Below are 14,971 nucleotides of genomic sequence, written 5' to 3'. Positions count from 1 at the left end.
AAGAGTGAGTTCAAGAAACTACTGTGAATGCAATCCTATTAGTCGGTAACAAAATTAAATTAATTCCTTCTTTACCTTCACCAGCCACAGCCTGGGGAAAGCCTTTGGGCTACAAAGAATTACTCCACAGATCCCGAGTAGAAATGAATTCTGGTTCTCTGCAATACAGTGCCAAGCTCCTCACTTGCTTCTTTTAATTGCTGAGTGAATAAAATTATGATTTTTTTTTTAAGAGAAAAGTCACTGGGCCTAATATGAAGCCTGGTATTAACAGAAGGTGCATCACCTGTGTGTACACATGGATAGACACAGGTGGGCACATGACAACTTCTATTTATTTCACAGACTCCCTTCACAGTTTGTCCTTCATCTGAAATCTGGGAATCAGCAAATCACAGCAACTCAGGTGTCAGTCTGCTTGTGTTTGCAGAAGTTAAGCAATGCAGTGTACCGCTAATTATAGGTAACATGATACATGAACTATTAGGTGTACTTTGTATGACTTTTTGTTCCATAATCAAGCACCATGACCAAAGATCTTCCCCCAGAGAGATTTCTTTAAACTTTAATAAAAATTTACAGCCTTTTCCCAAGTCCACAACTGTAAGGAATGAGAAAGTGGTAGGCTACTGCAATAAATCAAGTCTGAGTACCATTTGCCCTAAAGCTGTAGCAAACTGTTTTCCCAAGCTGTGTTTGAGTACACAATGACTTTTGGACATACAAACTACAACCAGTAACTACAGCAACTATACCAGCATTACAGTATTTCGCTGTTCTAATTTTCTGGACCTGTTTAATTTTCCCCTCTGTCAAATGTGAAATTGAACTTGTAAGTTGATTTGTTTAGCAACACAGTAAAGATGAGATGTAAAAATATCCATCCCCAGAACTTCTGTTTCGACAACCTCATTGATGTCATGTTTGGTTCTGTGAATTTACAGGAGTAAAACGATGGTTATACATGATTATGCACAAAATATGTTTTGCTACATTTATTTCAGTTTTTCCTATGCTGTGTTGCAGTTATACCAAATGCTTGCAGAGATGGGAGAACTGGAGAATACCTACATTATTTACACTGCTGACCATGGTTACCATATCGGACAGTTTGGACTGGTCAAGGGGAAGTCAATGCCGTATGATTTTGATATTCGAGTTCCTTTCTTTATTCGTGGTCCAAGTGTAGAGCCGGGATCAGTGTACGTTCTCTTATGTCTCTAGCACAGCTGTTGAACCTAATGTAAAATGTTTCTAAGAGCATGTAATTATCACTGTCTAATTTCATAAAGGATGCCCTATTATTGCAGAGCAATGAGTCTTATAAAGAGACACATTTTCCATTTTGAATATTCTTAATAAGTTATCATGCAGATGAGAAAATTGTATGATGCATAGTCCTATAGGGTTAGGCTTTGGGTTTTGCTTTTAAAAAGTAGGTGCTCATCCTTACTTCTCACCTTCTAGTTTAGCAGAATGGATGGCATCATGCCCTCATTGTCAATTAGGTAAGAGTAGTGTGGCTACTGCACCACCTTGTTTTATTGTGCTTAGCTTTTTCTTTGCAATGACAGTCTGCCGTACTGGTTCATCGTTTCGAGTTGCAGACTTCAAAGGGGATTTTCTAAACTTAGCACTTCTGTAGAGCTTTACATCTTCAAAGCCCTGATAAACATTAATTACCATCCTATTTCCACGAGAATGTGAAGACTTATATATCGAACACATGACAACTATGACCTTTTCTGTTGATTTGCAGAGTGCCTCAGATAGTACTGAATATTGATCTCGCTCCAACAATTCTGGATATAGCAGGACTTGACACACCTCCAGATATGGATGGCAAATCTGTTCTAAAGCTTCTGGACTTGGAGAGACCAGGAAACAGGTGGGTCCCAGCATTATTTTTTTAGCCGGTTCAGAAACAAACACCTAAGTAAATCAACAACTGAGCGGAAAAAGAGATTCTGTGAAAATGAGCTTTGTCATGCCAATGACCACATCTTTCACATTTGAAGAGTCTCTTAAATAGTGCGTCTATAAAATTGCAGGTATATATAAATGGAGAGGTGTTTTTTCAAAAAATAGTTTGTTGACAGTAGCAGTGCTATGCATAGATGCCACAGTAAATATTATTATTTTGCTTGCAGGTTTCGAACAAACAAGAAGACCAAAATTTGGCGTGATACATTTCTGGTGGAAAGAGGGTAATTATTAGGGGTGAGAGAGTTTTGGGAGAGCCTACCTGCTGGGAACACTCTCTCGTACATGCTTTCCTTTCTGCTCCCGCCTCTTTCTTTTTATGGTCAGCGAAGTAGTAAATTTTGCAAGCAAACTTACAGGCCTGACTTGTTTCCTAGTTTCCCACCACTGGCTTTGCAAGCTGCTGTGCTCCCAAATCCCCACCTCTGAAAAAATTCGAAAGTATGCTTTTCTGGTGACTCTGCTAGTCTGTACCTCTTCTTTCTCTAACATTATACTTGTGCCCACTTAGGTCATCATCTGATTCATTTTCTTACCAAATCTCTGTTTCAAATCCAGCTGTGCAGAATCCTCTTATCAACTGATTTTGTATTTTCCATCACATATTGGAAGCATTCTTCATTTTTGTTAGAGCTAAAAAAATACTTATGTGTAAATGAGATTTATGGCTATAGCTGCTCCTCCTTACACTGATACCTCGTTGCACCCTCTCACCGTGTCAATTACTGCTGTGAAAATTTTCTCTGGGTACAACTTTTACAGCAATTTCCTCGTGGCACTTTATGGCTTTACAGATGATGGAAATCCTGTGTGATGTAGTACGAAACAGCGCATATAAGACACATTGTAATATATAAGGTATAGCCAAGCTAGTGCTGTAATGGGTATGGAAGCCCTGTAGTGTCTTCAGCTGGGCTTTTCGACCAAGCGAGTACTGCTTCAGCATGTTTTGCTTTGTGAAAGAACATACATTTGTGTATGAATGGTGCTGAACTGTATCAGTTAGACATACTTCAGCAGCCCTTATTTCTCTTTGGGTAATTTCCAGCAAATCACCTGAACCTTTTTTTCATTACGTGACCTACACTGAAGGTCAGTAACAGAAATGTGGGAATTTTTTCCTCTGACATTAAATCTTTGAGTAGCTTTGGTTTTCCAGTTAAATTCATCATCTGCAGAATTTAGAAGAAAGTATCTAAAACATTCAACTTTATTTTTTTTTAAAGCAAATTTTTGCGCAAGAAGGAAGAACCCAACAAAAGCACTCAGCAGTCTAATCAACTACCAAAATACGAGAGAGTAAAAGAATTATGCCAACAAGCAAGATACCAGACAGCCTGTGAACAACCGGGACAGGTAAGCCACAAGCAACTGCAGTCTTCTAGGTGCCACAGGGAAATACATGTTTTTCACTATGGGTCAAAAGAATTTGAAGAATATGGCATTTGGAAGATAGCTAAAAGGCCACTATTCTGAATATCTTCAGAGCAAAGAAAACCAGACACAAATTGCTCTAAGCAACAGTCCAATTTAAGGTGTTGGAGGGCTGGTCCTTAGTTTGCTGTCTCAGTACAGGGCTTATAGTAAAACTCTCTTGCTCAAATATAACGTGAGATGACTACTTTTTCTTTGATTCAGATTTTGTTTGATTGCTAAATACGCAAGATAATTCAATGATAACTATGAATAAGGGAGAGAACCTTTCTGAGCAGTGAAATCTTGTACTCATTGGGCTAATTCTGAATTACTGAAGTAAACTGGTTAGTCCTGTGGTTACACATGATTTCATTTGCTGGGATGAACAACTGGACAACACACTTGGTAATAATCATACCTTATTATTTATTGAAACATCTTTAATGGAAGGGTCTCCTTACTCAGAAACGCTTGCTGTTTAAGGTCACTGTAAGGATTCAGACAGTGATACCCATACCCAAGCGTTACTTTTCCTTCTTGTAGCCTTAATGATTTCACTGTAATGCCTGACTCCGATACAAAGGTCTGATTCCCTGCTCCTAAAACCAGAAGTTACTGCACCCCTGACTAGTATGCTTACACCTGTAGTGCATATAGAGGGAGGGAGCTAAATTAAGAAAAAGCAAGTCTGACTCCAAATTCTCTGCAATCTGTTCTGAATTAACGCTAATCCTATGATAACATATGAAAATGAATTTACTGGGGAGATGTGGAAGGGAGCTGTATGCCTTCCTACTGACACCACCTCCAGTCAGGCACATGCTGGAGGCCCCAGACAGCGGCTCGTGCCTGCCCTGCCGTCCTCCCCTTCTGTCCCCATCCCCACACACTTCTCCAGAGGAGTGTGAAACGATTTCTCCCAGGCGGGCGCTTGCGCCTTTCTCTGAGATGTTTGTTCAGACTGCTGCAGCCAGCCGTAGGGCTGGCGCTGAGATATCGGTAAGCTGTTTTGAACGGCGGCATAAAGCCTTCACTGTGCTCCGCTTCCATCTGCAGCCACCCATGGTGCTTCACCCAGGGGCAGGTAGAGCTCTGCACAGCAAACCGGAGGGCACTGGGGAGAGCTCACTCACTTACAGAAGTGCTCCGTCCCTACCTTTCCCCTTCTCATTCATTAGAGCGTAGTGTTACAGTAAATCTCGGTTAATCCCAGATTGGACTGGAATATGTTTTGGCTGGCACATCCTCGGTCAGGTCCTCTGCCACAGGTCTCACCTCACACATGCTCCTTAAACGCAGCCGCTTTTGAAGGGATATACACAATATCGCAGTCTCACCCAAGGGCAAAGTTTTCAGGAGTTCAAACACTGCCATTGTAAACAGAGATTAAATTTGAAAAACTGAACATTTTTATAAAAGCTAAAGGAGATCAATGGAGTCATTTAGACTGTTAGACGCTAAAATGTTTACTTTTAAAATACAAAAATATTTTCTTTGCAATTATTTCTTATATTTATTACCTCTTATGCCAAAATCCAGGTTTGGAATAACTGTACTTTTCCACATGTGAATAGAAAAGGTTAAGTGTCCTGACCAGATATCACACCTGAAGCAGTAGGGAACACTGCTCACAGCCCTGTTCCCAGCCCGCTGCAGTAGATTTGTCTTTCCATCCCATATTGGTGAATCCCATTTGATCAAAGTGTGGAGGGAGAAGGCCTTGAGCCAACGAGGAGCTTACAAGAGCAATGGTATTTGATAGTGGCTCTCCCATCCACAGACTCCCATTGAGGTCCTTTAAATGCAGAAGATACGTCAACTATGAGGGATGACTCACGGCTGAATGAAGGACAGGGCTGAACTGACCTTTTTAAGACCAATTTTCAGACCTAACCATTGGTGTATATTAATTATTTTCTTAAACAAAGAGACCAATGTTGTCCCTGATACTTCTAACATCCTGAAGGCTTCCTGCAGGGTTGCCGAAGTTAAACGTACCTACAGAAACCTCCCATCAGACAGAGCATCACAAGGGGTGGTAACCCAACCTCTGGGTTCCTTCAGCCTCTGGTGCATGGACCCATTTCTCCCGCCCCGTTTGCTCCCACGCCGGCCCTGAGAAGCAAGGGCAATTTCTCTGTCTGGGACGGACTACATGCGGTGTTCACAGGGAAGTCAACATAGCATAGCAATGGTGTGAATTTAAAGAGCGACATTGTAATAACACTATCTTCAGTGAGTCATTGCGGTGTGAAATAAATGTCCACAGGATTTTTTCCATGTAGAAAAATTCTTAAAGAAAATTAAAAGTTAATAGGACAAATAATTTTACTTCAGCCTAGATGGTTTCCAACATGCAACACGAGGCACCATAGTTTAATATGAGGTTCCTCCAGCAGATTGCCCCTAGTCATTTTGCACCTCTCGGAAAAGAGAAAGAGGAAATATTGTTATGTACATCTTAACTTTGTTTTATCTTTTGAGATTAGTATCTTTAGTTTCAACTACATAGGTTCATCTATAGAGAAAAATCTTCATTTTAGTTATGATGGTTTACAGTATTTCCTACATTTACTCTAATCAGTTGCAGTTAACGTCACTTAAATTAAAATCATTTTCACAGAATGAATGATTGCTGACAGATTTTTAAATAACGAAATTACTGGTTTGTGGGAAATTGCTGCTAAATGTGTGGAACTAAGAATAAGAATTTTGGGAATTAATACACCAATGTACTGTCTAGCACCTTTAGAGCTTTTTCTTTATTTTAATTTGCTTCAGTCAATATCTAGTTCATTTGAAATGGAGAACATAATTGGAAGTTGAAAAAGAAGAAAATTTGTTTTTCCTCTATTAAAATGAACTCTGATCTTGAGACCTGCTAGTTCCAAAACCTCTGAGAACGTGGTACTCAGGAAAATAATTGCTTCAGCTTATTTTCTGTTTAATAAATAACCTCTAAATAAATAAATAAATAAAAATTAAAAAAAAATAACCTGACATAGTAAAGACTTTTATTTTAACTAGAAGTTTCAAAATTTCAGTTTTTCTGTGTCCAATGTCTATCTGAAAATATGTAAACCTAAAAAATGAAAAAAAAAAGAAAATATTAAACATCTGTATAATTGCTATAATTATTCTATATTTTTTTTAAGTTCTAAATGACTGTTTGCCAAAAAGAGATAGGAACTTTAGATTATAGATTACATTTAGCTGCAAATTAGCAAGGTTTTGGGTTACCAAAAAAAAAAATGCTTTGTTTCATTAAGAAAAAATAATTATAATATGTATATGCAAAGTTGAGTTAAACTACTTTCGCTATGTTTGGGGTTTTTTTATATTTAAAATTTTTAGCACCATTGACAGATTGCATCACTTCCATTGTAGAGCACCCTTCCCTTGCTGTTTTTTCGTAGCCCTTTCTATGGAAGGACAGTTTCCAAAAGTTTACTCACCTCCTTGAGAACATCTCAGAAATGAGATGTGCACAACCGCATGGATATGTCCGCTTTTGAGTTATGTGCAGCCAGTCATTAACTCGGGTCAGCAGTGAGCCCCTGCGGAGGAGAGGACCGCACCTGCTAAGCGGCATCAGCAAGAGCAAAGCTCCCAGGTCATGGGCAGTGAGTACTCGCCTCTCCTTGGTGCTTGTGGGCTGCAACTGGACTGCTGCATTCAGACTGGGACCTCCATTAGCAGAGGGACTCTGGTAAGCTGGAGAAAGTCCCGTAGAGGACCCCAACGATGGTGAGGAAGTACTGAGGAGGAGCAGAGGTTTGTTTAGCCAGGAGAATAGAAGGCAAAGGGGGAATCTAATTGCTTCCTTCAACTAATGGGTAATTAGAGAGAAGACAGACCCAGGCGCTTCTTGGAAGTGCACAGAAAAACGGCTATCGGCAACGGACAAGTTGCAGCAAGGGGAAGTCTGACTAGGTGTGTGGAAAAAAATGTTACCATAAGAGCGATTAAGCACTGGAGCCCGAAGAGGCTGCGGAAGGCCCTTCTCAGGATACTTTCAAAACCTAATAATGTTGTTTCTCCTTTGAGGAGGAGGCTGAACTAAATGACCTCCAGATGTTCCTTCCAGCAATTGCACATGCTCTTAATTTTTTGCTTACTTAATACCTGGCCTTGAGGATTTCATGTTTTCTTCTTCCTCCTCAACTTCATCACTTGGGAAGTGCTGTTAATTTCGTCTATCTTGTAAATGAGTTATGGGTCACCTGCCCATATCGTATTTGGATACAGACTAGATTTTGGCTACTTCCCTGACCCAGCTGTTGACCTGTGCTTACCCCCAGCACAACTGGTCCCATCACACCCAGACCAGGTTCATTCCCCCTGCAAAGGGAGCAGCAGCAGGGTGGGCTCTCGGCTCAGCTTTGGGGCTTGAGGCAGGGTAGAAGTTTCCTTTGCGGTCCCTCCTTCACATTGCAGAGAGTGCTCAAGAAATGATGATGGGAACAGGAGGCTTTCTTCATTGTTTATATGCCAAATTTGTCAGCGGTTTATGCGTTGTAACTTACTGAGGTCACCTGATTGAGCCCAGTTGGTTTAGTAGTGCCTATTGATGGGTTTTAACACTTAAATGGTTTGCGGTTTTTTTATTTCATTGTTACATATTTCCCCTCTCAGCTTTACTGTAATAAGGTACACAGTACAGCAATATCTATTCATCTGCAATGTTGCTACTCCTGCTGTTGTTTTAAAATGGGAAACAATTGGTGTGAACTTTTGACTAAAACTTTTTTAATTTTCCAATAGAGCAGAAATAATGGCATGTGAGCAAATGTTTCTCTGGATTAATACAGCCTTATCATGACACAAATCTCCTCTCAGATTTCACTGAAATAACCTGAGATGAGAATATATGTTAGTTCAGGAGGTTTAGAGGCAAGCTGCTCTTAAATCCTCTGGCAGGTTATTTTTGTTGAACTCAGTCCATCTTCTCACCCATGAAATTCTTCTGGATGCTTAACAAATATCAAACAAAAGTGTGTTAACTGTGTTTTCATTTATGCTTTTTTCTTTTTTTCTTCCCTTACCTAAACGTGTAATTAATGAGTTGAGTTAATTCATAAGTATTTATTCTTTTTCTCTCAACCAGTCTGAGTCATAGGAATTTTCCTGAGGCATAATTTTGACTTCTGGGACTTAACACTGTTTCCCAGATAACAGTTACCTTTCGAGGTCTTGTGACTGATAGGCTGAGTGTCTCCAGTGTACTATTCCATCCATTATTTATAATCAGTATCAAATCCTTAGCCAAACATGCATTTTTATCCTCTTACAAAAATTACACAAGCCACAACCTTATTTTAAAATTTTCCCAACAGGGGGGAAAAAAAAAAAAAAAAGCCACTCTCCCAAAATGAGTGAAGCCTTGTGTTTAAAATTTCAGCTCTTAGGTTGGATGACTCAACAACCAAACCCAGACACAGGTCTGTTTATTTTATGGGCATACATCTCCTACCATCTGCTCGGCACTACCTGCCAGTTTGTGAACAGCAAAGGTCTGAAACTTGTAAAGATTTGTGGTCCGCTGCCAGCTCCAATGAGCCACTGGCAGTGGGCAGAACACAAAAAATGTGTCATGCTGCCCGTGTTTGTAGGACATGCACGCCCATGAACTCAAACCGAGCTAGACAGGTATAATGCCATAGCTGCTAACCTTTCTTGTGCTCTTTTTTCACGCACTTCAGCTTTAGCAATGCAGAATATTGTTCTTCCTCCTGAGGAAGTGTATCCCAAAACCATCCTAAAGAAATAATGTTCCATTTGGAGAATATGCCTGAAGACTCTACAGTGAGATTTTAGTTAGATTAGTTCTCAATGTATTTTACAGTGATTTAAGGCTTTACAGGTAGTCACTGGAGACATGTTGCTGAATCCAAGCATCAGCTCTGCAGTAAATGTGCAAGATTCTTCTGGCTTTGATCCAAAGAGCAAGTTATGTAGTCTATACGTACCTCTTGCTTCTCACGTATCCTTTGCCATTTAAAACTCTAGCGTAAGAGTTTAATTTTATTGTTCATATTCATATTTATCATATTATGCATTCAGTTGTAAGCACGTCTATTTGTAATGCTGAAAGAACACTTGCCATCCATCAGCTTACAGATAATATTGTAAAGGAAATTAGAATGGGGCTTATTACGTGTAGTCTGGTTTGGCTCAAGTATCTATGTTCTCATAAAATAAATATCACAGACCATACATTTGTAAAGGTCAGCTTTATGACCAGCTGTGGAGTATGAATAAAAACACATAAGCCGGCAAGAGCTGGCCAGAAATGTCAGATGGCTGGCCAGCAACTGACAGCCAGACCCCAAGTACCCACTAAAACCCAACTAAAATTATGATACGGCATATAAACATCACTCATGAATCCTGGTTTCAGAACAACCTCCTGACACTTGCAGGAGTTGAAAGGCACTGGTGATCAACCTGTTTTACCAGAATATCGGTTCAAAGCTGGTTCTTCTTTGCCATCTGCCTGTTGATACCACCTTTTCTTATTATTTTCATAATTCATCAGAGCATCCATACACAAACTTAACTGGAAGCATATGTGTTTTTTAGACCGGTCATGTGCTTAAAGCTAAGTACATGCTTCAGTGCTTTCGCTAACAGCTCTTGCAGCTATTGCTCACTTTAGACTCTGCAGAGTCATCCCTCATAGTTGACAGAAACATGCCTGCAACATAGTTGCTCAAGAATTCGTAGGAATTGCCAGAAATTATGTTATCCCTGTTTAAAATACTGCCCTGTTTATGAGTTAAAACCAAATATGAAGCTAAGTTCCTTTATCTCTAAGAATAATCCTTCAAAGTATGGTATTTTATATTTCAGCCTAAATGTTTCACATTTCAGCCTAAATATTTAAGTTTCCTATTAAACAGAAGGCAGCTCTTTCCAGATTTGACAATTCTTCAAATTTAAGCAATTCCTAATCTGAGGTACCAACTCAGTTCTGGATAAAATCCAGAGATATTCCAGTCTGGGAACACCACTGGCTTCATCTCTTTCAATGCACAACTGTGTTTAGCATTTTTAGCACTATCTTACCAGTGTTCTCTAACAGAAAGACTTTTTGATAGAATGGCACCTTAAAAAGCAATTTTATGTACCAAAAATGTTTAGACAGAAAACATAGATTATGCAAGAATCACGTTTAACACTTTCTGCAGTACTCCTTGGAGGTTCTCTCTTTGCAGAGTTTCCATTTTAAAGTATCCAGCAAAATACAATATAAATTAAGTCCTCTGTAAATTAAATGTATATGACCCAATAGCAACTGATTGGTTTTGGTATTGCTATTTATAACTGAAAGGCTAAATTTATCCTTTTCATTGGCTCCCATTTGTTTGCAGCTGAGCGTGGGTGTTTATTGGATAATAACAGAAGTGTTGATGTTGAGTTGTAACTGCAGACAAGCTAATAGATTTGGTAGAGAATGCTTTTGTGGTGAAATATTTGATGTCTCGACCTAAATGCCTAGACTTCTAGAGCTGACAATGCAGTCCATGCATTTTTTATAAACTAGAGAACTGCTATATCTATGACAGTTAAAATCAATCTTGTCTATATGTCAAGAATGCAAAATTGTATAGTCTGTAAACTTCCTAGGCTATTTTTGCTTTCTTCCATATCTTAAATGCTGTGAAGTAACTCAAAATTGGCAATTTTCAAATAGTTATTTCTGTTACACAGTGATTAATTTCTTAATTCTTTTTTTACTCCAGTTCTGTCCCTGTGTATTTAACTGAATGTAGTTCTAAAGTCAGTCATCCATTTCCCCCTATATTACATCAGTTCTTGCGGGACAAATTGCTTCCCTATCTGTTGAACCACCGATCATTGCACTTTTCAGGAACACTTCCTCAGAGTGTTAGGCTGTATATAAATAACTGGTTTGGAGTATATTAACGTCAGTAGACTCTGGAGCTGAGCATGATTCAATAGAAGGTGGTCCAGTGATGAGGGAGTGGTGCAAAAATTGGGACCTGCCCTTAGGACAGCATCAACACAGTTCTAAACTCAAGGAGGTGTTTGTTCCACAGAAATGCAGCAATTCCAAATTCCCTGAGCGAACCTAGCACACCATCCCTGTGAAACAACTGCACTCGCGTGCAATATTCAAATACTGATGAGAGGTAACAATGCAGATTAATATTAATTTCCAGGAGCACTTAGGAACCTCCGTCAGGACCAGAGTTCATGTCTGCTCTGCGGGAATGAGTAGAGGACCTGGCCTTAGCCCATAAACATTTCTCAGTATTCAGGTCCAGTTCAGCAGAAGTAAACGGCTGCTGCTCTGTACTATTTGCCATAGCCAACTAATTACAGGTCACTTTTCAATATGCTGCCCTCTTTGAATGGCACAGAGAAAGGAAAAACAGGACTCAGTTCTTATTGCAGTAGCACAGCCCTAAACCAAACTCCCTTACCAATATTATCACATCAGGTCCCCTGAGCCTCACCCAGATCTGGTTACTGCTAATAGAGGAAAATGGTACACAGATGCATGATGGTATTTTCATCTATATTGTTTTCAAATTTAGATCCTGCCTTTCAAAACAGGAAAAAAGGAAAATGAGATCTTGAGGACATGTTTAAATTCATGAAGTCTTCCTTTTCATGTCTTAACATTCCCTAGGCTGAGCAATAATACTCACAGTCAGTCATACATTACCAAAATGAAAAAGCACCTGTAAAAATATTGTCGCTCCGTTATATTTCCGGTTGCATGTTTTTCAGGGTTTCATAGCTTTGTGATAAAATCTGACAAGATATTTAACACTGAAGCGTCTACTGAAAATACCGGGTAATTACATTTCATAGAAACCCTTAGCTTGCCTACTGTTAAGAGATCTTTCATGAATTGTCTAATTAATTTCCCCTCTATATAAGGGGGCAGCAACTCTCTCAAAGCTGTCACAGTCTATTATTTAAACAAAGCTGATTTGAAATCCTGCTTAAGCAGATATTTACAGTGCAGCACAGCACAATAATTCATGCTGAATGTGTATTTTTATGCCTTAATTATACTCAGGAATGAAATAGACTTACTTAATTTTAAGGCTGGGGCACAAACTGATTAATACCAGGAAACTGAGACCCAAGGTAGTTATGAAGTCATTTGCTGTTCTCTTGCTCATGTAGCTCTAAGTCACAACTGGAGCCGTGCCAATAGCAATGCAAAGCAAAGCCACCAAGTACAAACAATACCCTTTTAACCAGCCCGTTTGCTCCCTTTGTCTTCGAAATGACTTTATAAGGGCAAACTTATAATACCTAAAGGGGGCCTACAAGAGAGCTGGGTAGGGATTTTGACAAGGGCATGGAGTGATAGGACAAGGGGCAACGGCTTTAAACTGGAAGAGGGAAGATTTAGATTAGATATCAGGAAGAAATTCTTCACAGTGAGGGTGGTGAGGCCCTGGCCCAGGTTGCCCAGAGAAGCTGTGGCTGCCCCATCCCTGGAAGTGTTGAAGGCCAGGTTGGATGGGGCTGTGAGCAACCTGTTCTGGTGGAAGGTGTCCCTGCCCATGGCAGGGGGGTTGGAACGAGATGGGCTTTAAAGTCCCTTTCAACCAAACCATTCTATGATTCTGTGATTCTATAAACTTCTGCCCTCAGAAGAAAATGCATCATGCCAATGACATCACGCAAGGAAAAACTCCTACTGCAGTCCTGCTGCAGTCAGGTGCTTGGTTCCCCACGGAGAAGCAGGCATGTGTACTTATGTGTTTAAACTTCAGGTTTGGCAGAGGTTAAAGCAGCTCAAGCTTCTGAATGGTAGGATTGGATAGGATAGGATAGGATAGAGTAGAGTAGAATAAAATAGAATAGAATAGAATGGAATATTTCAGTTGGAAGGGACCTACAACTACCATCCAGTCCAACTGCCTGACCGCTTCAGGGCCAACCAAAAGTTAAAGCGTGTTATTAAGGGCATTGTCCAAAAGCCTCTTAAACACTGACAGGCTTGGGGCATCGACCACCTCTCTAGGAAGCCTGTTCCAGGGTTTGACCACCCTCTTGGTAAAGAAATGTTCCCTAACGGCCGGTCTAAACCTCCCCTAACGCAGCTTTGATCCATTCCCACGAGTCCTATCACTGGATCCCAGGGAGAAGAGCTCAGCACCTCCCTCCCCACGTCCCCTCCTCAGGAAGCTGCAGAGAGCAATGCGGTTGCCCCTCAGCCTCCTTCTCTCCAAACCAGGCAAACCCAAAGTCCTCAGCCGCTCCTCATAGGATGCTCAGTTCTTTTACACCTTTACCTGTCCTAAGTGGCCACTGCAATTTGCTGCCAGGGGCAGGGAGGGCTCTGGGAACGGCTGGCAGTGAGCACACGCGGGGCCAGCCAGGGCCCCAGGCGTGTGTGCAGAACAGACCCTGCTCGATTTGGGGGGGCTGGGAACCAGCAAAGCCCCTCGTAGCGGGACAGTCCCACCAGCTTTCAGGTGGGGAGTTCAGGATCTGTTGGTGTTGGGGTATTAAGGATCCTCTTGCACGTTTGTTTCCCCTCTGAAGTTAAACTGAGGTGGAAGGAAAACTGGAGGTGGGGAGCTGAGGTGAGAGGGAAATAGTTGCTGGAGGGCAGGTGATGAAATGAGATGAAAGAAGGAAAAGATGAGTCAACGACAGAGAAAAAGGCTGACACGAGTTACGTTTCACAACATGACTGAAACGATATAACAGCTTGTTGCAGCCAGATGACAGGGTCCTGCTTTTTCTCTGCTATTAGTTTTGTTTTCTTAATTCTGAGTTAGTCCTCTTTTCTCCTGCTGAGGAGAGAATAAATCAGCACAGGGGTCCCTAAGTCAGCATGCAGCCAGAAGCAAGGGCTATCCTGTATTCCTATGGCAACAGAGAATTGTTAGATCGGCTTAGGTGTCTTGTGAAACATCACCGTGAGAAGAAAGATAAACATAAGGAAAATAAGAAAACATTTACAAATTAAAATTTAATGAAGACATATTTAGTTTGTGTATGTGCCAATGTTTTGGGTTTTTTAATTGATGGAGAAATGGGGACCCAGAAACCAAACCTAACAACCCTGGACTTCAAAGAATAGTTTGGTATTCATAGCGGGAAGGAAGGTAGAAAACAGGGGAGGGGAAGGGGCAGTATGTCAGTTGGAATCTTCTTTTATGTGCATTAATGCATTTTACAGATCTAAAGATGAGCAGAAGGACCATTATGACTTACTGCATAATGCATGCTCAGTGCCCAATTACGCTGGCATGGGCAGGGATTCAGGAAAGTTAGTCTAAAAATTCCGTCTTAGAACTCTGAAGCATCTTTATAATGACACCTTTCAAAGTAAAATTAAAAAAAAAAAAAAAAAAAAAGAGGAACTGAATCACCTTTAATCCCTGTTTTAAATAGAGAACTATTATTGGCTTGCACTAGACACAGAGAGTCTTGTTTCAATGTTAGTCATAATACTGTTAAAAATTATCTAAATGGCTATTGAAGCCACTCCTGGAACCTGTTGCTAGAATTCACGTTAGACAAAGAGAATACTTACGTTACTTTAAAATGGCACTTTTGAGACTCATTA

At 40.4% G+C, this 14,971-nt stretch overlaps 1 protein-coding gene across 1 annotated transcript in view; it reads left to right on the top strand.

Annotated features, from left to right (window-relative positions):
- Positions 1-14,971, top strand: part of SULF1 (sulfatase 1) — a 64,107-nt gene that overhangs the window by 31,399 nt on the left and 17,737 nt on the right. Inside the window, exons 6-9 of the mRNA XM_009706130.1 lie at positions 1,013-1,202; positions 1,760-1,888; positions 2,151-2,207; positions 3,210-3,339. Coding sequence (XP_009704432.1) covers positions 1,013-1,202; positions 1,760-1,888; positions 2,151-2,207; positions 3,210-3,339 — 506 coding nt within the window. The remainder of the gene's footprint in view (positions 1-1,012; positions 1,203-1,759; positions 1,889-2,150; positions 2,208-3,209; positions 3,340-14,971) is intronic.

The sequence above is a fragment of the Cariama cristata genome, unplaced genomic scaffold (genome assembly GCF_000690535.1).
Source record: "Cariama cristata isolate BGI_N322 unplaced genomic scaffold, ASM69053v1 scaffold15368, whole genome shotgun sequence".
Taxonomy (NCBI): domain Eukaryota; kingdom Metazoa; phylum Chordata; class Aves; order Cariamiformes; family Cariamidae; genus Cariama; species Cariama cristata.
This window is presented reverse-complemented; position numbering and strand designations above follow the sequence as displayed.